The sequence below is a fragment of the Mustela nivalis genome (assembly GCF_964662115.1).
Source record: "Mustela nivalis genome assembly, chromosome: 9".
Taxonomy (NCBI): domain Eukaryota; kingdom Metazoa; phylum Chordata; class Mammalia; order Carnivora; family Mustelidae; genus Mustela; species Mustela nivalis.
The window spans coordinates 13214379-13242226 of record NC_139028.1 but is presented as its reverse complement, the minus strand read 5'-3'; the positions used below and the strand labels follow the sequence as shown (position 1 = coordinate 13242226).

The 27848-nt window shown below is 40.0% G+C and overlaps 1 protein-coding gene across 3 annotated transcripts in view; it reads left to right on the top strand.

Annotated features, from left to right (window-relative positions):
- The window catches only part of LOC309840781 (protein MFI), a 63157-nt gene extending 53471 nt beyond the window's left edge, over positions 1-9686 (top strand). For all 3 annotated transcript variants that reach the window (XM_082683236.1, XM_082683235.1, XM_082683234.1), the window contains 2 exons: positions 6984-7039; positions 9284-9686. In XM_082683236.1, coding sequence (XP_082539362.1) covers positions 6984-7039; positions 9284-9435 — 208 coding nt within the window. In that variant the 3' untranslated portion in view covers positions 9436-9686. The remainder of the gene's footprint in view (positions 1-6983; positions 7040-9283) is intronic.
- The last annotated feature ends 18162 nt before the right edge of the window (positions 9687-27848 follow it).

Below are 27848 nucleotides of genomic sequence, written 5' to 3'. Positions count from 1 at the left end.
CCCTGGACTAAATTCCACTCGATTGTGGTGAATGATCCTCTTAATATTATTGCCTTCAGTGTGTTAATATTTTGTTGAGGATTTTTGCACCTGTGTCATCAGATAAATTGGCACATAGTTTTGTTTTGTTTTGTTTTTCTGTGGTGTTTGACTGGTTTTGGCATCGGTGTAATGCTGACCTAATGGAATGAATTTGGAAGCTTTCCCTTCTCTTCTGTTTTTTGGAACAGTTTGAGAAGAATCAGTATTAAGTCTTCTTTCTTTACTTTTTAAATGTTTCAATTTAAATTCAATTTAATTAACACACACTGCATTGTTAGTTTCAGAGGTACAGTTTAGTGATTCAACAGTTGCATATAACACCCAGTACTCATTACTTCAAGTGACCTCCTTAATTAATACCCCATCCCCCAGGGCGCCTGGGTGGCTCAGTGGGTTAAAGCCTCTGCCTTTGGCTCAGGTCATGATCCCAGGTTCCTGGGATCGAGCCCTGCATAGGGCTGTCTGCTCCGTGGAGAGCCTGTTTCCTCCTCTCTCTCTCTCTGCCTGCCTCTCTGCCTACTTGTGATCTCTGTCTGTCAAATAAATAAATAAAATCTTAAAAAAAAAAACAAAACCATCCCCCCACCCACCTCCCCTCCAGCAACCCTCAGTTCGTTCCAGTTTGTTTCAGTCCTCAATTTGTTAAGAGTCTCTTATGGTTTGTGTCCCTCTCTGTTTTCATCTTATTTTATTTTTCTTTCCCTTCCCCATGTGTTCATCTGTTTTCTTAAATTCCACATATGAGTAAAATCATATGGTATTTGTCTTTCTCTGACTGACTTTGCTTAGAATAATACCTTCTAGTTCTATCCATGTCATTGCAAATGGCAATTTTTGTTCTTTTCCATAGCTGAGTAATATTCCTGTGTGTGTGTGTGTGTGTGTGTGTGTGTGTGTGTATGGACACACACACACTATATTTTTGTTATCCATTCATATGTCAATGGTCATCTGGGCTCTTTCCGTATTTTGGCTACTGTGGACTTTGCTGCTATAAACATTGGGGTTCATGTGTCCCTTCAAATCACTATGGTTGTATCCTTTGGATAAATACCTAGTAGTGCAATAGTGCAATTGCTAGGTCACAGGGTAGCTCTATTTGTAACTTTATGAGAAACCTCCATGTTGTTTTACAGAGTGACTATACCAGTTTACTTTATTACCAAGAGTATAAGAGGGTTCCTTCCTCTTTCTCTGCATCCTTGCCAACATCTGTTGTTTCCTGAGTTGTTAGCCATTTTGACTGGTGTGCGATGGTATCTCATTGTAGTTTTTATTTTTGTAGTTCCTTGAGGAGGAGTGATGTGGAGCATTTCTTCATGTGTCTCCTGGCCATTTGGATGTCTTCTTTGGAGAAATGTCTGTTCATGTCATCTTCCCATTTCTTGACTGGACTGTTGTTTTTTTGGGGTGTGGAGTTTGATAAGCTCTTTATAGATCTTGGATACTAGCCCTTTATCTGTTCCACCATTTGCAAATATCTTCCATAGGTTGCCTTTTAGTTTTGTTGACTGTTAACCTTTGCTGTGCAAAGCTTTTTATCTTGAAGTTCCAATAGCATTTTTGCTTTTGCTTATCTTTGGAGACATGTCTAGCAAGAAGTTGCTGTGGCCAAGGTCAAAGAGGTTGCTGTCTGTGTTCTCCTCTACACTTTTAATGGATTCCTGTCTCACATTTAGGTATTTCATCCATTTTGAGCTATTTTGGTATGGTATAAGAAAGTGGTCCAGTTTCACCCTTCTGCATGTGGCTGTCCAATTTTCCCAATACCATTTGTTAAAGAGAATGTCTTTTCTTCACTGGATGTTCTTTCCTGCCTTTTTGAAGATTAGTTGACCATAGAGTTGAGGGTCGATTTTTGGGTTCTCTGTTCTGTTTCAGTGATCGATGTTCTGTTTTTGTTGCCTCACTATATTATCATGATGATGAGAGCTTTGTATACAGCTTGACATCTGGAATTGGTATGCCCCAGTTTTGGTTTTCTTTTTCAACATTCCTTTGACTATTCAGGGTCTTCTCTGGTTCCATACAAATTTTAGAATTGTTTGTCCAGCTCTATGAAAAATGTTGATGGTATTTTAATATTTTAATTCAATTGCATTGAGCGTGTTGATTGCTTTGGGTAACATAGACATTTTAGCAATATTTGTTCTTCCAATACATGAGCATGGAATGTTTTTCCATTTCTTTGTGTCTTCCTCAATTTCTCTCACAGGTGTACTATAGTTTTCAGAGTACAGATCCTTTACTTCTTTGGTTACGTTTATTTCTAGATATCTTGTAGTTTAAATGTTTGGTAGAATTCATTTGTGAAGCCATCTGATCATGGATTTTTTTTTTTAAAGATTTTATTTATTTATTTGAGAGAGATCACAAGTAGGCAGAGAGGCAGGCAGAGAGAGAAGAGGGTAAGCAGGCTCCCTGCTGAGCAGAGAGCCTACTGTGGGCTAATCCCAGGACCCTTGGGATCATGACCCAAGCCAAAGGCAGAGGCTTTAACCCACTGAGCCACCCAGCTGCCCCTGATCCTGGATTTTTGTTGGGGTTTTTTTGAATACTGATTCAGTTTCATTAAGAGTGATTGACCTGTTCAATTTTTTGTATTTCTTCGTCAGTTTTAGAAGCTCATGTGTTTCTAGGAATTTATTCATTTCTTCTCAGGTGTCCAATTTGTTGGTATATAATCTTTTGTATTTCTTTGGTGTCAGTTGTAATTTCTCCAATTTTGTTTCTAATTTTATTCTTTTTTTTTTATGAGACTGGCTAAAGATTTATCAATTTTATTGATTTTTTTTCAAAAAGCCACCTCTTGGTTTTATGGAGCCTTTCTATTGTTCTTTTAGTCTCTATGTAATTTATTTCCTCTCTTATCCTTATTTTTTCCCTTCTACTAGCTTCAGACTAATTTTTTTTTTTTTTAAGTTCCTTAGGTGTAAGTTTGGGTTATTTAAGATTTTTCTTGTTTCTTGAGTTTGGTACGTATCATTACAAACTTTCCCTCTTAGAACTGCTTTTGCATCGCATTGATTCTGGACTGTTGTGGAATCATTTTTATTTATCTCTATGTATTTTTTTAAAGATTTTATTTATTTATTTGATAGAAAGAGAGATAGTGAGAGAAGGAACACAAGCAGGGTGAGTGAGAGGGAGAAACAGGCCTCCTGCTTGAGCAGGGAGGCTGATGTGGGCTCCATCCCAGGACCCTGGGATCAGGACCTGAGCCAAAGGCAAACGCTTATTGGCTGAACCACCCACACCCCATCTCCATATTTTTTTATTTCTTCTTTGATTTCTTTGTGGACCCATTGGTTATTAAGTAGCGTATTGTTTAGCCTCCATGTGTTTGTGAATTTTTTTGTTGTTGTTTTGGTGGGGGTTTTGGTAATTGATTTCTAGTTGCATACTGATGTGGTCAGAAAAGATGCTTGATATGATTTCAGTCTTAAATTTATTGAGATTTATTTTCTGGCCTGGTTTTTTGGCCTAATGTGATCTGTCTTAGAGAATATTCCATCTACACTCAAATATGTGTTCTGCTGTGTTTGGATGGAATTTTCTGTATAAATCTGTTAGATTCATCTGATCTAATATGATGTTCAAAGCCACTGTTTTCTTATTGATTTTCTATCTGGGTAATCTGTCCATTGACACAGATGCAGAGTTAAAATCCCCTAGTATAATTGTATAAGTGTCTGTTTCTCCCTTAATATCTGTTAACATTTGCCAGATGCTTCTTTGTTGTGTGCAGAGATATTTGCGATTGTTATATCCTCCTGAAGGATTGATCCCTTCATCATTATGTAATGCCATTATTTGTCTCTGGCTACTGTCTTTGTTTTAAAGCCTGTTTTGTTTGATATAAATATTACTACTCTGGCTTTTTCTCGACTTCCATTTGCATTACTCCATGCCTTCACCAGCAGGCTATATGTGTCTTTATTTTGAAGTGATCTCTTTTAAACAGAATATAGATGGTTCTTGTTTTTTTATCCATTCTGTCACCCTCTATCTTTTGATTGGAGTATTAGCTGATTTACATTTGAAGTAATTATTGATAGCTGTGCATTTATTGCCATTTTGCTAATTTTTTCCTGGTTGTTTTTGTAGTTCTTTTCTGTTCTTTTTCTCTTGCTTTCTCCCTTTGTGGTTTGTTTTCTTTAGTGGTATTCATCTGTTCTAACTTTTTCTGTGGAATCCTGGACAACAAGTTTTCAAAGGAATCCGGCATGATTATTTGGAATAATTCAGTAACATTACCGAACTCAGGCTACTGATTATCTCAGGGAAGACCAAACTTGCAAACACCTTCCCCTACTAATGGCAGGAGTTAGGTATAAGCACCATTTTCACAGTGTTTTTATGGTCTCCACAGTGTACTCTCTGTTAGACCTTCATAGTCATCTAGATATTTGTAGTTGTCTTGATAACACCTTGTTTGTTAAGAAGTTCAGCGTCTGACATTTTTCCCTTCAATAAAATTGACAGTGGAAATCAGTGGACACATTTCAATAGTCAGACCATTAGAATGACATAAATGTGTTGAATATTGATGTTCAGTGATACAAATCAATTTCTTCCCAGAAACGTTGTGTGCTAGCCCCTTGTGTGACAGATGGACACTCCACTGGAGACCATCATGGACATCTTCTGGTTGCAGCAGTATCATCTGAAAACAATATTGTTGAAGAATAAATAGAGTCAACTTAATTCTAGGACTCAAGGTTACTGAGGAGTACTGTTGCCCTTCTGTAGTATCCAGAGATACGTCGCTATAGGCACTTCGCATGTAAAACAGTCCTTGTGTTGTCATGATTAAATCACCCACATGATGGCTACTCTGCCTGCTTGCCGGCATTTATCCTGGTGGGTTTCAGGGTTATATTCTCTATCAAGATGGTTGTTCCTCTTCCGGAGTCTTCATATTTTTCAAACTGCAAGTGAATTTTGACATAACTTGTTCAGTGGTCAGCTGCTGGGTTATCTTAGTCTTCTGATATTCTGGGCATCCTGTTGGTGAGAGCTCTTTGCCTTTGTGTATTATGGGTAGTTTTATATCTGAAGCTGCTCCTTTGATATCTAAGACATGGTTTTTGGCTTCTCTGGTCAGGGACTTTTCCTGGGCCATTAAGGTGTTAAATTTATACTTTTGAGGGGTTCACTATAGATTCCACATACACTTTATTCTGTAAAAATTTCCAAAAGTATCTCAGTGAGAAGGACCGATCAGCATGGTAATACTCTCATTAGATTATTGATTCTGTTTGTAAAACTTTGATTTTTTTCTTGGTTATAGCTGGTATGTACATGACGAGAGAAAAATCTTATGCAACTAAATACACGTCCTAATCTCAGGTAGAGCAGGGTTAGTGATCAGCCTTAAATACAGTATATGTTCGTGCCCCAGACTGTCAGGTCTTAGCAAACAATTGTTTGGAGGCTCTTTATCTTGGTTTCTTGAAAGTGGAATGAGAACTTTCTGGTATATAAATCCAAGGAAGCAGGATAATGGACATCCAACACATCATAGTTCTCCTCTGAGGAGAGTGACCACTGAAGACAGAATTCGCCTAAATTTAAAATGAAGCCAGATTGAATTGTCTGCTAAAAGATCCTGGAGGGGTTACACTGCCTGCTGTTTTCCTGCATCTTTTCATGTGGCAGTGACTCAGCGGCATCCTGGTGAAGATCATACAACAAAGTTCTTGGAGCAGCAATAGGTAGTGGTGACAAGAAGGAGCCAACTTAGACACAATGCTTTGTTACAATTAACTACTGTTGGATAGTATATACTTTCCTATAACAAAACAGACAAACACATAGTCAACAAAAGTATAAAAACAATTCAAAAGTAATACATAAATTCTTGAAAAAATCACAGCGTTTTTCTGAATTACATAATTCAGAATTCTCATTTTTTTCTCTGCCAGGTCCCTTGTCAGCAACTGTTGGAACCTCCTCCGTACTTGATTTTTTGGGTGCAACCAACTCCTTACCTGATTTCAGAGGCTTGGGAAAAGGGATGAAATAGGTTAAGTCACAGGACACCTGCCTCTTTAAAGCTCTACCTCATCTCTGTAGCTCATTGTGCCTTATCCTTCCCTATCTATGTCTTCAATAGTCAGACCATTAGAATGACATAAATGTGTTGAATATTGATGTTCAGTGATACAAATCAATTTCTTCCCAGAAACGTTGTGTGCTAGCCCCTTGTGTGACAGATGGACACTCCACTGGAGACCATCATGGACATCTTCTGGTTGCAGCAGTATCATCTGAGAACAATATTGTTGAAGAATAAATAGAGTCAAGTCTTCTTGGGCTGCCTTTGTCTCCCTAATTCAATCTCTCTGTTTAGGGAAGAGAGGTGGCAGCCCCAAAATTGTGCTTGACTTTAACGTAATTTCTTATATTCACCAGACATGGCAAAGATAGCGCCCTTACTCTACTAAGATCATAAAGCACACACTTTAGATTTCCGCTGACATGACAGAGACCGTAAGTCTGACAATCCAGAACCAAGGAGAAAGTTTTTTGTTGTTGTTCTTTTCCCCTGACTTTTTTCCTCCCAGAGAATTTTCTTTTGGTACTTTTAGAAGTTAACTGAGATCTTAGTATGAGACAGGACGTTGCAGGAATGGAACAGGATAGAATGAGAAGATTGTGCTGGAGGGAGATCAGAGGGCATGGCTATGGTGGAGGGTCGATGCACCATTTTTATTCTTCCTCCAACACCTTGTTTTAGGGGTTGTCTTACATACAGGGGGGTAGATAGAGATGAAACAGTCATGAGAATTAAACATTTGAACCTGTGCATTTGTCACTATCAATCCAATATTTCATAGAGAAAGTGAAATTTTAGAAGTAATATAACAAGTACTAAGAGATCAATTTATTACTAATACACCGATTTAATTTAATGAATGCCCATATAATGTGCTTAGGTATATTGCCAACTGGAAGGAAATTGCTACAAGCAACTCTTCAGATAACTTCAAAAGTAGGTGATTTTTAGCAATACTTTTATGGGGAATTCTTGTGAACAGAATGACACATTCCACACACACACACACATTTCTAAGCACCTACATCTCAGCACGTTGCACAGTATATAGATGGAGATGAATTTGCTAGGTCCTTTTTACCTTTACATGTAAGCTTATTATTTGGGAATAGAAGAAAATTTTCATTTTATTTATGTTGGATAAAATGGTTCAAAAAAATAAATCCTCCTTTTGAAAAGTTGCTGCTCTTATGGTAATTATTTTTAATGAGCAGACTTCACTTGGCAAAGCAAATACCTCAAAATGTTAGAAATAGGGGTGCCTGCCTGGCTCAGTTATTAGAGTGTGTGACTCTTGATCTCGAGGTCAAGAGTTTAAGCCCCACGTTGGGCATGGAGCCTACTTAAAAAAAAATTTTTTTTAACATTAGAAATATTTTTTAAGTTCTGTGCCACTTGTCCTGCCAGTGGTCCACAGTGCTGAGAAGCTGAAAGTGATAGCCTATTGAGGAAGCATATTCTCATGTCCTAGAAATATCAGGAATTCTAACATAGCTCAAGCCTAATTGTGGGTATTGTATAATCTGAGTGTATGGGTTCTGTCCTGTGATTATCAGCGAGAGGCAGTAGGTTACATTTGTGGAATGGTGATTCAGACTGCCTGGTTCTGATTTTTGGTTCTGCCATTTGATGACTGTGTGGTACTGGGGAAGTTACTGACTCAAGTTTCCTCATCTGTAAAATGAGAAAAGCAGCAGTACCTACCTCATCGGTTGTTGTGATGTAATAAGAGATAACACGTGTGAAGAGTTAGAATAGTGCCTGGCACACGTACGTGCTCTGTAAATGTTAGTTTGTCATTCATCTTAACCTACATATTCCCAACTCACGGCCACCAACCAACGGCCTCCAAACTGACAATCACCCGGGGCACGGCCCACACACACAATAGTGATCTTTTACAGATTTAAGTCAGTACAGTTAACTCGTTTATTTAGCCAACTCTTCTTTAGCAGTGACTATGTGGAAGTGCTGTCTTAAAGTGCTTTATAAAATTAACTCATTTAATTTTCATAACAGCTCAACGAGACAAGGTTCATTTTACAGATAAGCAAGGTACGAAGTTACTTGCTCAGGGCACACAGTCAGTTCCTGTGAGGGTGAGGATTGGAACAGAGGCAGGCTGGCTTTAGAAACCTCACTCCTAACGATGAGCACCTCTGCTGTTTCATACTTTCCCACTGTGCTTGGAATGCAGTCGTTACTTTGTCATGGCCTTCTGGCCCTGGCTCGCCTTCCACCCTGCTCATGTCCCGCTCTGCCCCTCCCCCACACCCTGCAGCACCAGCTTCTTGCCTGGTCCTCAGAAATGCTCTGTGGTTTCCACTTGAGGGGTTTAATCAGTCCATGGCCTTCTAGAGAACAGTGTTTGGTAACTACCTTCACTTGACAACAGGGATTTGTTTGATATGAATCCCCAACCTGTAGCACCTGGAGGTTCTCAGTGGTGGATCAAAGAATATCGAGGAATGACAAATAAGAAATTGAAGCAGAGAATATAAATACTGAGTTAACAGAGTTTACGGTGAAAAGAAGGAAAGTTATAACATGGCAATTGGAAGGAGCATAAAATCAAGTGAAAATTATTTTAAGTAGGGGGGACTTGCCCTGTCAGTGTGGTCAGTGGAAGGTGACACACTGAAGCAGTTGGCATGGAAGAAGAGGGGAGACTGTGTGCCCTTTCTCCAAGAAGCACAAGGAAATCAAATCCAGAGACAATAAGAAACTTCTAGCTCTAGGGAGAGAACAGGCTTCTCTTCATTATCGGCTACTAGTTAATTGTGGAACACAAGCCGATGCCCAACTAACTGTTGTGTTCTTTACATGCACCCTCACACTTAATTCTCGTAGAAATTTTGAGCTACGTATGTGCTATTGCTATTCCCATTTTACAGATGAGGTTAAGTAACCTGCCCCAAATTATACTACTACTTAGTAGTAGATCGAACCTCACACCCAGATCCTGTAGAGCCTCTTGTAGAGATGGACAATGATGTTGTTGTAAGTAGACGAAGTGGGAAATTTGAGACATTTCTGGCTAAGTCAGATACAGAGGTATCTGCTCTAAGAGTGGTGAGAAACACTGTGAAAGAGACCTGGTCTGGGAGATAGAGACATATTGAATGAGTCTACACCGTGTCATATCTGACATCCTTCTAAACGTTTGTCATTTCTCTTTAGGTTACACACTTGAGCAACCATGGAAAAAAAGATTTGACTATGCAGATATATCAGAGGAGAAAATGGGAACACCAGAAGATAATTTAGATGGAAATATTTATAAAAAGTCAAATTCTACTAGACTAACACCTGATTCTACTTATGGAATATAAAAATGAAGTACTCTGCTTTTCTGAGCTATAGTCCTTCAAGCCCGGATTCTATTGGTTATAGTCAAGAGAGAGTTTATTCTGTCCGGGATGACTTGCATTTTTTTGGCACAGAATCTATATAGCTCAATTAAGTAAGGAAGCCTAAAGAGAAGTAGGACATCAGACTGAATCCAATGGTCATGAAAAATGTAGAAATTACTCCTTGTATTCTAACAATCCCATTTAAATAAATACATTTAGGTGCAAAAAAATCTTCAGATTGATTTTCCTCTTTACCTCAAGCATTCTTTATTTGTGCATTCATGTCAGGCAGAGCTCTTTTCCCACTTAAAAAAAGGGAATGGGACAATGTGATAAGGTCTCCTATTGTCAGGAAAGCCAAATCCCTACCGGAAACCCCAGCCCTTTTCACCTAAGGCATCCTTGACATAAAACTGGGTCACAGGGGCACCCTTAGCTAAAGAAGCTAGAAAGCAAAATCTGTCTTTCAGCTTCCACAGGAGAGGAGTAAAGGAGTGGAGGTACCTGCTGGGTCTCCCACATCCTCCAAGTCTAAATTACTCTGTGTTCCCAGAAGCAACCTTTCCTACTACTCATCATCCCACTTTCCACACTGTATCTTTACAAATCTGTCTATAATCCAACTGACAGATAGAGGCTTGGATCCTTGAGTACTGAAACAAAAACAAAAACAAAAACCAGCATTCAGAGGATCTACTCTATATTTAAGAAAAAAATCAGATTTATTGTGATCTAATTTTTTGAGTGTTCCGTTGGAGTTTAGACAAATGTATACATTCATGTAAATATAACATTCAAGACATAAAGCATTTCCATCACCCCCAAATTGTGCATCCCTGCAGTCAGTCCACTCACCTCCCCCTAAGCCCCTGGAAACCACTGATCTCCTTTGAATCAGTACAGTTCTTCCTTTGCTAGAACGTCATATAAACGAATGATTCCATCGGTAGTCTTTTTTTGGTTCGCTTCTTTCATTTAGCATAATGCTTTTGAGATTCATCCTTCTTGTCACTTATATCCATAGTTCATTCCTTTTTTAGTGACTAATATTCCGTTATATGGCTATCCCACAGTTTGGGATTCACCAATTGATGGACATTTGGTTGTTTCCGGTTTGGGATCATTATGAAGGAAGCTGCGTTGAACATTCATGTGTGAGTCTTTGTGGGTACATATATTTTCATTTCCCTTGGGAAATACCTGGAAGGGTGATAGCTAAGGCAAACTATAATTTATTAAGAACCTGTTTTTTTTCTTTTTTAATATTTATATAAAATAAAATGTAAAATATAAATGTATTTTAAAATTAGAAATGTATAACTGACATATAATTGACATACAGTGTTATATTCGTTTCAGGAACACAAGATACTTATTTGACAATTCTATGCCCAATGCTCACTATGATAACTATAGTCACCATACAATATTATTTTATGAGATCATTAACTATATTTCCTATGCTGTACTTTCCATCTCCTTGAGTTATTTAATAACTGGAAGTCTGTACCCCTTAATCCCCTTCATGTATTTTTTGTTTGTTTGTTTAAAAGATTTTATTTATTTATTTGACAGACAGAGATCACAAGTAGGCAGAGAGGCAGGCAGAGAGGGAGAGAGGAGGAAGCAGGCTCCCCGAGGAGCAGAGAGCCCGACATGGGGCTTGATCACAGGACCCTGGGATCATGACCTGAGTCAAAGGCAGAGACTTTAACCCACTGAGCCACCCAGGCATTCCCCGCCTCATGTATTTTAACCAACCCCCCATTCACCTGTCCTTGGGCCACCACCCGTTTGTTCTCTGTATTTAAACTTTTGTTTTTTTGTTTGCTTTACAGTTTTTAGATACCTCATATAAATGAAATCATATAGTTTTTGTCTTTGATTTATTGCACTTAGCATAATACTCTCAACATCCTTCTATGTTGACAGAAAAGTTAGTCTTTTTTTTTTAAGATTTTTTTTTAAAAAATCTATTTATTTGACAGACAGATCGCAAGTAGGCAGAGAGGCAAGCAGAGAGAGAGGAAGGGAAGCAGGCTCCCTGCTGAGCAGAGAGACCAATGTGGGACTTGATTCCAGGACTCTGGGATCATGACCTGAACTGAAGGCAGAGGCTTTAACCCACTGAGCCACCCAGGCGCCCCAAAAGTCAGTCTTTTTTATGCCCAAGTAATATTAATATGTGTCTGTTTATCACATTTTGTTATTATAGATAATGCTGCTATAAACACAGGGGTTTAGGCACCTGCTGGCTCAGTCAGGTAAGCAGCTGCCTTCAGCTCAGGTCATTATCTCAGGGTCCTGAGGTCAAGCCCTACATCAGGCTCCCTGCTCAGTGGGGGTTCTGCTTCTTCCCCTGCCTCTGTTGCTCCCCCTGCTTGTGCTCTCGCATTTGCATGTTCTCTCCCTCAAATAAATAAAATCTTTTAAAAAATAGAGGTGCATATATCTTTTCAAATTAATGTTCTTGTTTTGAGTAAATAGTAGTGCAATTACTGGATCATATGATGATTCTATTTTTAATTATTTGAGAAACTGTCATACTGTTTCCTACAATGTCTGTACCAGTTGAAACTCTCACTAAGAATGCACAAGAGTTCCCTTTTCTCCACATCCTTGTCAACACATTATTTCTTACCTTTTTGATCCTAGCCATTCTGATATGTGTAAGGTGGTATCTTGTGGTTTTGATTGACATTTCCCTGATGATTAGTAATGTTGAACATCATTTTATATGTTTGTTAGCCATCTGTATGTCTTTGGAAAAATGTCTTTCAGGTCTTGTGTCCATTTTAAAATCAGATTATTTGGTTTTTTTGGTGTTGGGTTGTATAAGTTCTTCATATATTTTGGGTATTAATCCTTTATCATATCATTTGTAAATACATTCTTCCATCCAGTAGATTTGCCTTTTTGTTCTGTTGATGGTTTCCATTGCTTTGCTTTTTATTTTGCTGTAATCCTAGTAGTTAATTCTTTTTTTTTTTTTTTAAAGATTTTATTTATTTATTTGACAGAGAGAGATCACAAGTAGGCAGAGAGGCAGGCAGAGAGAGAGGAGGAAGCAGGCTCCCTGCCGAGCAGAAAGCCCGATGCGGGACTCGATCCCAGGACCCTGAGATCATGACCCGAGCCGAAGGCAGCGGCCTAACCCACTGAGCCACCCAGGCGCCCCCTAGTAGTTAATTCTTGATTTTGTTTCCTTTGGCTGAGAAGACCTATCCATAAATACATTGCTAACGCTGATGTCTAAGAGATTACTACCTATGTTTTCTTCTGGGAATATTATAGTTTCAGGTCTCACATAAAGGTCTATAATCCATTTGAGCTTATTTTTGTGTATGGTGTAGAAACACAGTCATATCATTCTTTTGTATATAGACGTCCAGTTTCTCCAGCACCATTTATCGCAGTAAATGTCTTTTCCCTGTTGTATATTCTTATTCCTTTGTCATTTAATTGTCCGTATAGCCATGGGTTTATTTCTGGGCTGTCTGTCCTGTTCCATTGACCTATGTGTTTGTTTTTGTGCCATTTCCGTGCTGTTCTGTTTCTGCACCTTTGTAGTATATTTTGGAGTCTGGGATTGTTACATGTCCAGCTTAGTTCTTTTTCAGGATTCCTTTGGCTATTCGGGGTCTTTCGGGTTCCATACAGATTTTAGGATTACATGTTCTAGTTTTGTGGGAAAATGCTGTTTGGTATTTTGATAGAGATTGCATTAAATCTGCTGATTGCTCTGGGTAGTCTGGTTCTTTGTTATTAGTGCATCGAAACACAACACATTTCTGTATGTTAATTTTATATCCTGTAAGTTTACTGAATTCATTTATGAGTTATTCTAATAGCTTTTTGGTGGAGTCTTTCAGGTTTTCTATATGTAGTATCATGTCCTCTACAAATAGTGATAGTTTAACTTCTTCCTCACAGTTTTTTTTTTTAAGATTTTATTTATTTATTTGGCAGACAGAGATCACAAGTAGGCAGAGAGACAGGCAGAGAGAGAGAGGGGAGGAAGCAGGCTCCCTGCTGAGCAGAGAGCTTCATATAGGACCCTGAGACCATGACCTGAGCTGAAGGCAGAGGCTTAACCCACTGAGCCACCCAGGCGCCCCTTCCTTACAGTTTTGATGCCTTTTATTTCTTTTTCCTGTCTGGTTGCTACAGCTAGGACTTCCCAGTGCTATGCTGAAGGCAGGTGGTGAGAGTGGACATACTTGTCTTTTTCCTGAGCCTGGAAGAAAAGTTCCATTTTTCACCATCAAGTATGATGTTAGCTGTATATTCCCACTATACCTGTGTCATTGAGAGTTTTATCATGAAAGAGGTCGTATTTTGCCAAATGCTTTACCTGTATCTTTTGAGGGGATAATGTGGTTTTTGTCCTTTCTCTTGTTAATGTATCACATTGATGGCTTTGTGAATATTGAACTACCCTTGTATCCCTAGAACAAATCCTATTTGATTGTGATGAATGAATCTTTTGTTTTGTTGGATTCAGTTTGCTAATGTTCAGATGAGGATTTTTGCTTACACATTCATCAGAAATACTGGCCTACAGTTTTCTTTTTTGAAGCATCTTTGTCTGGTTCTGGGATCAAGGTAATGCTGGCCTCCTAAAATGAACTTGGAAGTTTTCCTCTCTTTCTTTTTTTGGAGTAATTTGAGAAGAATAAATACTAACCCTTCTTTAATGTTTTGTAGAATTCACCTATGAAGTCATCTAATTTAAGACTTTTATTTGTTGGGAATTTTTTGTTTACTGATTCAGTTTAATTACTGGTAATGATTTGATCAGATTTTCTGTTTCTTTCTAATTTAGATCAGAACGTTGTGTTTCTAAGAATTTAATCATTTCTTTTAGATTGTCCTAGTTGTCCAGTTTGTTGGTGTATAATTTTCCATGATGTTCTCTTGATGTGGTGTCAGTTATTATTTTTCCTCCTTCATTTTTCATTTTAGACTTCTCACTGAGATTTGATAATTTTGTTTATCTTTTCACAGAGCCAGCTCTTAATTTCATTGGTCCTTTCTATTCTTTTACTTATTTTTTTAAAACATTTTAAAAATTTATTTGAGAGAGAGAAAGAGTGTGTGTGTGTGTGTGTGCGCGCACATGTACATGCACGCACACGTGCATACAAGGATGGGGCAGTGAGGGAGGGCAAGAATCTCTAGCAGACTCCATGCTGAGCGTGGGGTCCAACACTGGGCTCGATCTCATGACCCTGAGATCATGAGCAGAGCTGAAACCAAGAGTTGGATGCTTAACCAGCTCAGCCACCCAGGTGCCCCTCTCTTGTTCTTGTAATCTCTATTTTATTTATTTTCACTCTAATCTTCTTGTTTTCCTTCTACTAGCTTTGGGCTTAGTTTATTCTTCTTTTCTTTAGTTCCTTTAGGTGTAAGGTTAGGTTGTTTGAGAATTTTTCTTGTTTCTTGTGTTATGCCTGTATAAACTTCCCACTTAGGTGCACCTGGGTGGCTCAGTGGGTTAAGCCTCTGCCTTCAGCTTGGGTCATGATCTCAGGGTCTCAGGCTCTCTGCTCAGCAGGGAGCCTGCTTCCTCCTCTCTCTCTCTCTGCCTGCATCCCCGCCTACTTGTGATCTCTGTCAAATAAATAATTTAAAAAAATAAACTTCCCACTTAGAACTGTTTTTGCTCTGTCTCAAAGGTTTTGGACCATTGTGATTTCATTTTCATTTGTGTCCATGTATTTTTTTTTATTTCCTGTTGATTTCTTTGTTGACCCGTTGGTTGTTTAGTAGCATGTTGTTTAGCCTCCATGTCTTTGTATTTTTTCCAATTTTTTTCTTGTAATTGATTTCTAGTTTCATTCCACTGTGGTCAGAAAAGATGCTTGATATGATTTCATATTCTCAAATTTATTGAGACTTGTTTTGTGGCCTAATGTGATCTTCGAGAACGTTTCATATGCACTTGAAAAGAATGTGTATTGTGCTGTGTTTGGATGGAATGTTCTGTACACGTCTGTTAGATCCATTTGGTCTAATGTGTTACTTAAAGCCACAGTTTCTTTGTTGATATTTCTGTCTAGATGATCTATTTCTTGATTTAATTGGGTTTTTAAGTACTCTAATATTACTGTCTCTTTTGGTCTACTATTTGCTTTATGTATTTAGGTGCTTCTGTGTTGGGTACATGGATATTTATAGTTATATAATCTTGTTGGATTGATCCCTTTATCATTATGTAATGCCCTTATTTTTTTTTTAAGATTTTATTTATTTATTTGACAGAGATCACAAGTAGGCAGAGAGACAGGCAGAGAGAGGAATAGAAGCAGCTCCCTGCTGAGCAGGGAGCCCGATGTGGGGCTTGATCCCAGGACTCTGGGATCTGAGCTGAGCAGAAGGCAGAGGCTTTAACCCACTGAGCCACCCAGGCGCCTTGTAATGCCCCTCTTTATCTCTTGTTAAAGTCTTCGTTTTAAAATTTATCTTCTCTAGTGTATTGTTAAGCCAGTTTTTGTTCCACTTCTATTTGCATAGAATAACTTTTTCCATGCCTTTCCTTTCAGTCTGTATGTATCTTGAGGTTTGAAGTGATGTCTTATAGGCAGTATATAGATAGGTCTTCTTTTGGGGGGGGCACCTTGTTTTTTATCCATTCTGCCACCCTCTGTCTTTTGATTGGAGCATTTAGCTCATTTACATTTAAAGCAATCCCCCCACCCCAAGACTTTGTTTGACAGAGAGAGAGAGAGAGGGAATATAAGCAGGGGGAGAGTCAGAGGGAGAAGCAGATTCCCTGCTGAGCAGGGAGGCCAATTCGAGGCTCAGTCCCAGGCCCTTAGGATCATGATCTGAGCCAAAGGCAGATGCTTAGCTGACTGAGCCACCCAGTGCCCCTACATTTAAAGTAATTATTGATAGATACATACTTAGTGCATTTTGTTGATTGTTTTATGTTTTGTAGTTTTGTTTTTTATGTTTTGTAGTTTATGTTTTTTGATTGTTTTATTTTTGTAGTTCTCTGTTTCTTATTCTTTTGCTTGCTTCCCATGTGGTTTGATGGTTCTATAGTATATGCTTTGATAACTCTATGTTTTGTGTATATATTATAGTTTTTTGATTTGTGGTTACCATTAGTTTTTTTTTTTTTAAAGATTTTATTTATTTATTTGACTGAGAGACAGATTACAAGTATGCAGAGAGGCAGGCAGAGAGAGAGAGAGGAGGAAGCAGGCTCCCCGCTGAGCAGAGAGCCAGATGCAGGGCTCGATCCTAGGACCCTGGGATCATGATCTGAGCCGAAGGCAAGGTCTTTAAACCACTGAGCCACCCAGGCGCCCCACCATTAGTTTTGTATATAACATCCTATGTGCATAGCAGTCTATATTAAGTTGATGGTCACTTAAGTTCAAACACACTGTTAAAGTGCTCAATTTTTATTCCTTCCTCCATGTTTTATGTCTACGAAGCCATAGTTTACATGTTTTTATTTTCTATATCCCTTGATTAATTTTGTAGACAGAATTGATTTTACTGATTGTGTTTCAGCCTCCATACTGGCTATATGAGTGATCAATCTATCATTACTGTATGTTTGATTTTTACCTGTAACATTTTTTTAAAATTTTAATTTTATTTATTTATTTATTTATTTATTTTTGAGAGAGAGCACACCCATGCACATAAGCATGCACAAGTAAGAGGAGGGAGAGAATCCCAAAGCACAAACCCCCTCTCCCGCTAAACATGGAAACCAACACATGACTTGAACAAAAACCAAGAGCTGGATATTCAACTGATTGAGCTACCCAGGCACCCTGAATCTGGTTTTGTTTTTGTTTTTAATTTATTTTTAATTTATTTTCAGCATAACAGTATTCATTGTTTTTGTACCACACCCAGTGCTCCATGCAATCCGTGCCCTCTCTAATACCCACCACCTGTTCCCCCAACCTCCCACCCCCCCCCACCACTTAAAACCCCTTAGATTGTTTTTCAGAGTCCATAGTCTCTCATGGTTCACCTCCCCTTCCAATTTCCCCCAACTCCCTTTTAACTCCCCATGTCCATGATGCTATTTGTTATGCTTCACAAATAAGTGAAACCATATGATAATTGACACTCTCTGCTTATTTCACTCAGCATAATCTCCTCCAGTCCCGTCCATGTTGCTACAAAAGTTGGGTATTCATCCTTTCTGATGGAGGCACAATACTCCATAGTGTGTATGGACCACATCTTCCTTATCCATTCATCTGTTGAAGGGCATCTTGGTTCTTTCCACAGTTTGGTGACTGTGGCCGTTGCTGCTATAAACATTGGGGTACAGATGGCCCTTCTTTTCACTACATCTGTATCTTTGGGGTAAATACCCAGTAGTACAATTGCAGGGTCATAGGGATGTTCTATTTTTAATTTCTTGAGGAATCTCCACACTGTTCTCCAAAGAGGCTGCACCAACTTGCATTCCCACCAACAGTGTAAGAGGGTTCCCCTTTCTCCACATCCTCTCCAACACACGTTGTTTCCTGTCTTTCTGATTTTGGCCATTCTAACTGGTCTAAGGTGGTATTTCAATGTGGTTTTAATTTGAATCTCCCTGATGGCTAGTGATGATGAACATTTTTTCATGTGTCTGATAGCCATTTGTATGTCTTCATTGGAGAAGTGTCTGTTCATATCTTCTGCCCATTTTTTGATATGATTATCTGTTTTGTGTGTGTTGAGTTTGAGAAGTTCTTTATAGATCCTGGATATCAACCTTGTCTGTACTGTCATTTGCAAATATCTTCTCCCATTCTGTGAGTTGCCTCTTTGTTGTCTTGACTGTTTCCTTTGCTGTGCAGAAGTTTTTGGTTTTGATGAAGTCCCAGAAGTTTATTTTGGCTTTTGTTTCCTTTGCCTTTGGAGACATATCTTGAAAGAAGTTGCTGTGGCTGATATGGAAGAGGTTACTGCCTATGTTCTCCTCTAGGATTCTGATGGATTCCTGTCTCATGTTGAGATCTTTTATCCATTTCGAGTTTATCTTTGTGTATGGTGTAAGAGAATGGTTGAGTTTCATTCTTCTACGTATAGCTGCCCAGTTTTCCCAGCACCATTTATTGAAGAGACTGCCTTTTTTCCACTGGATATTTTTTCCTGTTTTGTTGAAGATTATTTGACCATAGAGTTGAGGGTCCATATCTGGGCTCTCTACTCTGTTCCACTGGTCTATGTGTCTGTTTTTATGCCAGTACCATGCTGTCTTGGTGATCACAGCTTTGTAGTAAAGCTTGAAATCAGGTAACATGGTGCCCACAGCTTTATTTTTGTTTTTCAACATTTCCTTAGCGATTCGGGGTCTCTTCTGATTCCATACAAATTTTAGGATTAGTTGCTCCACCTCTTTGAAGAATACCGGTGGAATTTTGATCGGAGTGGCATTAAAAGTATAGATTGCTCTAGGCAGTATAGACATTTTACCAATGTTTATTCTTCTGATCCAAGAGCATGGAATGGTCTTCCATCTTTTTGTGTCTAAATTAATTTCTTTCATGAGTGCTCTATAGTTCCTCGAGAACAGATCCTTTACCTCTTTGGTTAGGTTTATTCCCAGGTATCTTATGGTTCTTGGTGCTATAATAAATGGAATCGATTCTCTAATTTCCCTTTCTGTATTTTCATTTTCAGTGTATAAGAAAGCCACTGATTTCTGTACATTGACTTTGTATCCTGCCACGTTACTGAATTGCTGTATGAGTTCTAGTAGTTTGGAGGTGGAGTCTTTTGGGTTTTCCATATAAAGAATCAGGTCATCTGCAAAGAGAGAGAGTTTGACTTCTTCATTGCCAATTTGGATACCTTTTATTTCTCTTTGTTGTCTGATTGCTGTTGCTAGGACTTCTAATACTATGTTGAACAAGAGTGGTGGGAGTGGGCATCCTTGTTGTATTCCTGATCTCAAAGGGAAGGCTGCAAGCTTTTTCCCATTGAGGATGATATTTGTTGTGGGTCTTTCATAGATAGATTTTATGAAGTTCAGGAATGTTCCCTCTATCCCTATACTTTGAAGCGTTTTTTTTTTTTTTAAAGATTTTATTTATTTATTTGGCAGACAGAGATCACAAGTAGGCAGAGAGGCAGGCAGAGAGAGAGGAGGAATCAGGCTCCCTGCCAAGCAGAGAGACCGATGCGGGGCTCGATTCCAGGTCCCTGGGATCATGACCTGAGCATAAACCAGAGGCTTTAACCCACTGAGCCACCCAGGGGCCCCGACTTTGAAGCGTTTTAATCAGGAACAGATGCTGGATTTTGTCAAATGCTTCTTCTGCATCAATTGACAGGACCATGTGGTTCTTCTCTCTTTTCTTATTAATTTGTTCTATCACATTGATTGATTTGCGAATGTTGAACCATCCTTGTAGCCCAGGGATGAATCCCACCTGGTCATGGTGGATAATCTTTTTAATGTGCTGTTGGATCCTGTTTGCTAGGATCTTGTTGAGAATCTTAGCATCCATATTCATCAGTGATATTGGTCTGAAATTCTCCTTTTTGGTAGGGTCTTTGCCTGGTTTGGGGATCAGGGTAATGCTGGCTTCATAGATAGAGTCTGGAAGTTTTCCTTCTGCTTCAGTTTTTTGAAACAGCTTCAGGAGAATAGGTGTTATTTCTTCTTTGAAAGTTTGGTAGAATTCCCCAGGGAATCCATCAGGTCCTGGGCTCTTGTTTTTTGGGAGGTTTTTGATCACTGCTTCAAACTCGTTACTAGATATCGGTCTATTCAGGTTGTCGATTTCTTCCTGGTTCAATTTTGGGAGATTATAGTTTTCCAGGAATGCATCCGTTTCATCTAGGTTGCTAAGGTTATTGGCATATAACTGTTGATAATAACTTCTGATGATTGTTTCTACTTCCTTGGTGTTAGTTGTGATCTCTCCCTTTTCATTCATAATTTTACTAATTTGGGCTTTCTCTCTTTTCTTTTGGATTAGTGTGGCCAATGGTTTATCGATCTTATTGATTCTTTCAAAAAACCAGCTCCTAGCTTCATTGATATGTTCTACTGTATCTCTGGTTTCTACCTCATTGATCTCAGCTCTAATTTTGATTATTTCCCTTCTTATGTGTGGAGTTGGTTTGATTTGTTGTTGATTCTCCAGTTCTTTAAGGTGTAGAGACAGCTGGTGTGTTCTGGATTTTTCAATTTTTTTGAGGGAGGCTTGGATGGCTATGTATTTCCCCCTAGGACCGACTTTGCTGTATCCCATAAGTTTTGGACCAAAGTGTCTTCATTCTCACTGGTTTCCATGAATTGTTTCAGTTCTTCTTTGATCTCCTGGTTGATCCAAGCATTCTTAAGCAAGGTGGTCTTTAGCTTCCAGGTGTTTGAGTTCCTTCTGAACTTTTCCTTGTGATTGAGCTCCAGTTTCAAAGCACTGTGATCTGAGAATATGCAGGGAATAATCTCAGTCTTTTGGTATCGGTTGAGTCCTGATTTGTGACCCATTATGTGGTCTATTCTGGAGAAGGTTTCGTGTGCACTTGAGAAGAATGAGTATTCTGTCGTTTTAGGGTGGAATGTTCTGTATATATCTATGAGGTCTATCTGGTCCAATGTGTCATTCAATGCTCTTGTTTCTTTATTGATTTTCTGCTTCGATGATCTATTTCTATTTCTGAGAGAGGTGTGTTAAGATCTCCTACTATTAATGTATTCATATCAATATGACTCTTTATCTTGATTAACAGTTTTCTTATGTAATTGGCTGCTCCCATATTGGGGGCATAGATATTTACAATTGTTAAATCATCTTGATGGAGAGTCCCTTTAAGGATTATGTAGTGTCCTTCTGTTTCTCTGACTAAAGTCTTTAGTTTAAAATCTAAATTTATCTGATATGAGAATCGCTACCCCAGCCTTCTTTTGAGGTCCATTGACATGAAAGATTCTTCTCCATCCCTTCACTTTCAATCTGGGTGTATCTTTAGGTTCAAAATGGGTCTCTTGTAGACAACATATGGATGGGTCCTGTCGTTTTATCCAATCTGCAACCCTGTGCCATTTTATGGGTGCATTTAGGCCATTCACATTGAGAGTGATTATTGATAGATACATTTTTATTGACATCGTGTTACCTTTGAAGTCTTTCTTTCTGTAGATAGTCTCTATATTTCTGTTCAATGCTATTCTTAGGATTTTTTCTCTTTTATAGAACCCCCCTTAATATTTCCTGCAGTGTTGGCTTGGTGGTTGCATAGTCTTTTAAGCCTTGCCGGTCTTGGAAACTTTTTATCTCTCCATCGATTTTGAATGTCAGTCTTACTAGATAAAGTATTCTTGGCTGCATGTTCTTCTCATTTAGTGCCCTGAATATATCTTGCCAGCCCTTTCTGACTTGCCAGGTCTCTGTGGACAGGTCTGAAGTTATTCTGATGGGCTTTCCTCTGTAAGTAAGGAGCCTCTTTGTCCTAGCGGCTTTCAAGAGCTTATACCTACAATTATGATTCCTTAATTTGACTATCAGGTGTCTTGATGTTTTTCTGGAATCTATAATCTTGGGTGGAGACCGTTCAGCCTCTAGTACATTCGCGAGATTGGGAAAATTTTCATGAAGAACTTGTTCCACTATATCTTCTAGACTTCTTTCTTTCTCCTCCCCTTCAGGGATTCCAATAATTCTGACGTTGGAACGTTTCATGGCATCATTTATTTCCCTGATTCTGTTTTTGTGGTTTCTAAGCTGTTTGTTCCAGGCTTCCTTTTGATCCTTTCTCTCTGTCCTCCAGATCACTAATTCTTTTTCTGTCTCAGTTACCCTAGCTTTGAGAGAATTTAGATTAGATTGGAACTCATTAAGAGCATTGTGAACCTCAGCCTTGGTAGCTTTTAGCTCTGCCCTAACATTGTGAACATCCTGTCTGGTCACTTTCAGCTCGGCCCTAATCAATTCCGTTTGGTCATCCATGGCTTTCTCCAACCTAGGTATTGCCTGGGTAATTGTTAGCCTGAATTCTCTTTCTGACATATTGTCTATGTTGATAGCCATTAGCTCTGTTGCGGAAGGTCCATCCTTTGTATTTTTCTTCTGTAAGATGTAGCTGGATGTATCGACCATAGTGCAGTCAGGGTACACCCAGGAACACTTCTGAGCAATCAGGATTCCCCACCCAAATGAGAGAAAAAAGAAAAGAAAAAGGAAAAAAAAAAGAGAGAGAGAGAGAGAGACAGGAAAGAAAGGGAAGATGAAAGAGAAGGTTCAGACCAAATGGGCCCCAAGGTAAGATTTATGAGGTATACAAACAAAAACAGACAAACAAAAAGACTGATAAAAGTATATACAAGAGAAAAATATATATATATGCAAATAAAGGAAGAACCTCGTCGAAAAGAACCCCAAGTGTAAGATTTATATACTATCAGGACAAACACAAAAACACAGAAACAGTGGTGGAAGAAAAAGATGGGAGCGTGGTTATAAATTCTCAGTGTGGGCGAGGAGCGTTGTTTTGATCCTTCCTGGATGTGTCTTGATATCTTTGTTAAAGGACTCAACTTTCCTAGGATAAAGGGGGATTCAAAATTGGTTTACCTATAGGGGTAGTATTGATTGGGGAAAGGGGATTACTTTTAAGTTTAACTCTATATGAATATTAGAAAATAGGGCGCCTGGGTGGCTCAGTGAGTTAAGCCGCTGCCTTCAGCTCAGGTCATGATCTCAGGGTCCTGGGATCGAGTCCCACATCGGGCTCTCTGCTCAGCGGGGAGCCTGCTTCCTCCTCTCTCTGCCTGCCTCTCTGCTTACTTGTAATTTCTCTCTGTCAAATAAATAAATAAAATCTTTAAAAAAAAATATTAGAAAATAAAAATAAAAAAGGAATAAACTAGACTAAACTAAACTAAAATTTTTTAAAAATTCAAAAAATAGAAATGCAAAAGAGAAACACAGGTGTATGCATCAAAAAGTTCAGGTTGGAAGGTTATTATGGAATTTGATGTACTGGACAGCTCGCTGTGATGGTAAATAGGTTAAAAAATTATCTATATAAAAAAAAAATGAGCCAGAATAGTGGGAACAAATTAAAAATAAAAGTTGCCCTATGAAGTAGTGTTGGTGGTTCTCTGTAGTCTTTTTTTGTTTTGTTTTTTCTTTCCTGGTTGGTTTTCTGGGGGAGGGGCCTGCCAAGTGGGTCTTCAGTCCATGGTGTTCCCTGAGTTAAGTCCTCCCGCCTCCCTCAAGGGGGTGGGCTCTGAGGAAACCGGTTTTTTCAGGCTTTTGTTCTCTGGAGGTTTTTTTCACTTTTTTTTTTCTCCCCCTCTCACCTTGACCATTTTTGATGGTTTTTGTAGGTTTAGAGGAAAGCAAACTGCACCCTGACCTCCCTCTCAGAGAGAAGCCTCAGTCTGTTCTTCTGTGGGTGTAGCAGAGCCCATATAAATGTCCCCTTGGCTGCTGGCAGAGCAGGTTCCGAGTCGCGGTCCCTGGGGATGCAGGATCTTCTGCTTGTACCCAAAACCACGGCATCCACGGCTGTCTGGGAGCTCCAGATCACCAGAGAGTTTCCAAGCAGCAGTCGCACACTGAGATTTTGCCGCTGGCCCGGGCTGGGAGTACCTGGTGCCTCTGGGTCTAAGAGCACCCAGCTTGCACGCACCTCTCTCAGGGGAGCATGAGGGGCGTGCGCATCTCAGGCTCTGTAGCAGGGCCCGCTTGTTCTGCCCTCTGGCGTTCCTCCAAGCCCCTCACAGGAGCCGGACCCCACGCATGCTTGCATTCTCGGGCGAGCTGACGGCTCAGGGACCAAGACCTGGTTTCTCCGCCGCACTCTCTCTGGCTCAGCGCCAGGGGAGGCTGTCCTGGGACCGGGGACTTAAGCCCCTGTCGCTAGCCACCCCACAATCCCGCCCCCCCCCCCCCGCCCCGTGATCCTTTGCTCTTTGGGAGTGCTTTCAACCAGTCTCCAAGTTAATGCTGGTCCCCAGACGCAGGGCACTCTCGCTCGTATTGGGGTATTACTTTCCAACCGGTCGCATCTGGTGGCTCCCTCCCCCTTTAGTTTATCTTCCGATATCAGTCTGCAGCCGGTCCCACTCCGCTTTACCTGCCCACTGGCGTCTTCTGCCCCTGTAGCGATCCAGACGTGTATAATTCTGATCTCAGGCTGATTTCATGGGTGATTGGAGTTCTTTGGTAGGTAGTCAGCTCACTTTAGGGTACAGGTTGAAAAGGCACCTCCTCCTGCTTCCCCACATTCTTGTCCCCCTAACATTTTCCCTTTCATAATTTTCTTCTAGTTACAGCCTTTGCTTTTCATGTAGAGAATTCTTATTAACATTTCTTATAAGGGTAGTTTAATGTGATGAACTTATTTTTACTTTGCTTTTTGGGGGAAACTCATTATTTCTCCTTTGGTTCTGAAGGATAACCTTGGGGTTTTCGTGTCTGTAGGTTCTTTTCCTTTCAGCACTGCAAATACATCATGCCACTTGCTTCTGGCCTGCGGAGTGTCTGCTGAAGCATCAGCAGCGAGCCTTTTGGGATTTCTCTTGTAGATAATTGTTCTCTTTTTCTCTTGCTGCTTTCAAGAGTCTCTCTTTATCATTATTTTATTCCATTTTAATTATTATGTGTCCTGGTGTGGACCTCCTTGGGTTGTTTTCGGGGCTTTCTGTGCCTCCTGGATCTGGATGTCTGTTTCCTTCCACTAATTATTAGGAAAGTTTTCAGCTATTATCTCTTCAAATAACTTTTTGTCCCCTTCTCTCATTTCTCCTTCTGGGATCCCTATAATGTGAATGTTATTATGCCTGATGATGTCCAGAATTCCCCTAACCTAGTCTCTTTTTTTATTATTCCTTTTTCTTTTGCTGCTCAGCTTGTTTTCTTTCCTTTCTCTTGTCTTCCAGATTGCTGATCTATTCTTCTGCATCCTCTAATCTACTATTAATTCCCTCTAGTGTATCTTTCATTTCTGTTAAAAATTCTTCAGCTCATTCACTCTTTTCTCAAGTCCAACAAATATCTGTGTGACCAGTACTTTGAATTCTTTATCAGAGATATTGCTTCTCTCTGTTTTATTGAGCTGCTTTACTGATATTCTGACTTGTTTTTTCATTTGGGACCTATTTCTCTGTCTCCTCATTTTTTCTGACTCTGTATTTGTTTCTACGTCAGGTGTGTCCTCTGATCTTGGAGGGGGTGACCTTGTGTAGAAGAGGTTTTGTGGTGCATTAAAGTATAATCTCCTAGAGTCACCAGGATTAGGTGCTTCAGCGGTGTCCCCTGTGTGGGCCGCATGCACCTTCCCATTATGGCTGAAGCACAGTTGCCTCTAGCCCAGCCTGCTGCCATGACCCACTTTGCCTGCTGTGGGTACACTGGGCAGCATTTGCTTCCAGTGTTGTTGGGAGGCCCACCTGTGATCACCAGAGGTTCACTGCTGTGTGGAGCCAGCAGTCAGCCGGCTGTCTGCAGTTTGCCTCTGTCACAGCTGCAGGTGCACTGGGGGTCAGGGCTTGCTCCCTTCACACCCGGCCAAGGAGCCAGGCTGCTGTAACAGGGGGCACACTGGTCTGTGTGGTTATCTGCTTTACTGTCCAGGGCAGGGGTCACTTTGGAGTGATGCTGGTCCCGGCCACGGCTGCCTGCAGGGTGTGGTGGAGCCAAAGCTGCTCTGCGTAGACAGGGTGGGGTAGGTCTGCAGGGGGACGCACAGAGGCAGGGCATGCTTTGTAAGCCAGGTAGAGAATGTTAGTGTTGGCGCCTACAAGCTTCTGGCTACCTAGGCTGGGGAAGGAGATTAGAATGACACCCATAAGCATTTTTGTTCCTGGAGAAGTCTACAGATCCCTGCCCCTTTGGCACATGTTCTCCTTCATGTATGTCTTAGGCACTTTTCAAACTGCTGCTGCTGTGCTGTGTCTTGGGCAGAGTTAGTTAGATGTTGGCTCTTTAAGGGTAAGGACTGTTTCTTGTTGCCCTCACACTCTCCCACCGTGAAGCCTGCTGATATTTAAAACTTCTGAAGTTGAGGGGCGCCTGGGTGGCTCAGTGGGTTAAGCCGCTGCCTTCGGCTCAGGTCATGATCTCGGGGTCCTGGGATCGAGTCCCGCATCGGGCTCTCTGCTCAGCAGGGAGCCTGCTTCCTCCTCTCTCTCTCTGCCTGCCTCTCTGCCTACTTGTGATCTCTCTCTGTCAAATAAATAAATAAGATCTTAAAAAAAATTAAAAAAAAAAAAAAAAAAAAAAACTTCTGAAGTTGAGATCCACTGATTTTTAAACTTACCCGAGTTAAGCTCCACTGGTTTTCAAGCCAGGTATCATGGGAGCTCATCTTCCTCATCGCAGGTTCCCATTGCCAGGGATGCCCAGTGTGGGGGCTGATTCCCCACCTGTCCTTGCGTGTGATGTCCCTCCTGTTTTTTGTTAATTGCTTAGGGTGGGGGGTGGGGTTGGGGGGTGGTTCCCACCCTTTTCTCCATCACTCCTTCCTTTTTCGGTGTGGCCGTCTGTCCAAGATTAGCTTTAATAAACCTGTTCTGCCCGTCCTTGGGTCATTCTCAGAGTTAGTTGCAATACATAAAGCTGTTACCTTGGTGTGTCTGTGGAATGAGTGGAGTCCAGATCCTCCTACTTGGCCATCCTCCCTCCTGTCAAACTCAAGAATCAGTTTTTTTAAAGTGCCTGTACCATTTTGTATTTCTATCAGCAATGAACAAGTTTGGGTTGTTCCACTCATATTTTGTTGTTTTGTGTTGTCAGATGTTTTAATTTAAGTATCTAGTGCATGTATACTGAACGGCATCTCATTGTGATTTTCGTTTTTCCATTTCCTGAATGACTTAAGATGTGAGGGTCTTTAATGTGCTTATTTCCCAATCGGATGTTTTTCTCGGTAAGGTGGTTTTTAAGGTCTTGCCAATTGCAAATTAGATTGTTTATTTCCTTATTGGGTTAAAAGGTTTCAAAAGATATGTTCTAAAAGCAAATCCTTTATCTGATACTGGCTTGGCAGGCAAGGATGGTGTTTTCATTCTCCTAATGTCTTTTAAGGAGAAAAAGGTTTTCATTTTAATAAAGCCCAGATTACCATTGTTTTCCTTTTATGGCCAGTGCTTTAGGGACTCCTCTATGAAATCTTTTGTATATAGTGGGAGAGAAGATTTGAAATTTGGGAGGGGAGAGGGATGCATATGGGTATGTTTTTTGTTTTGGGGGTTTTGTTTTGTAAATACTATCCTTTCCCAATTAAATTACCTTGAAGACTTTGCTGGAAATCACTTAGTCATATAGGAGGGCCTGTTCCCAGATTCCTTATCCTGCTCTATTAATCTGTGTGTCTCATCTTTATGACAATGCCACCTGTATTTGTTACTATGGCTTTAAGTCTTTCAACAGGTTTTGTTTTGTTGTTTTCCTTTCTAAAATTGT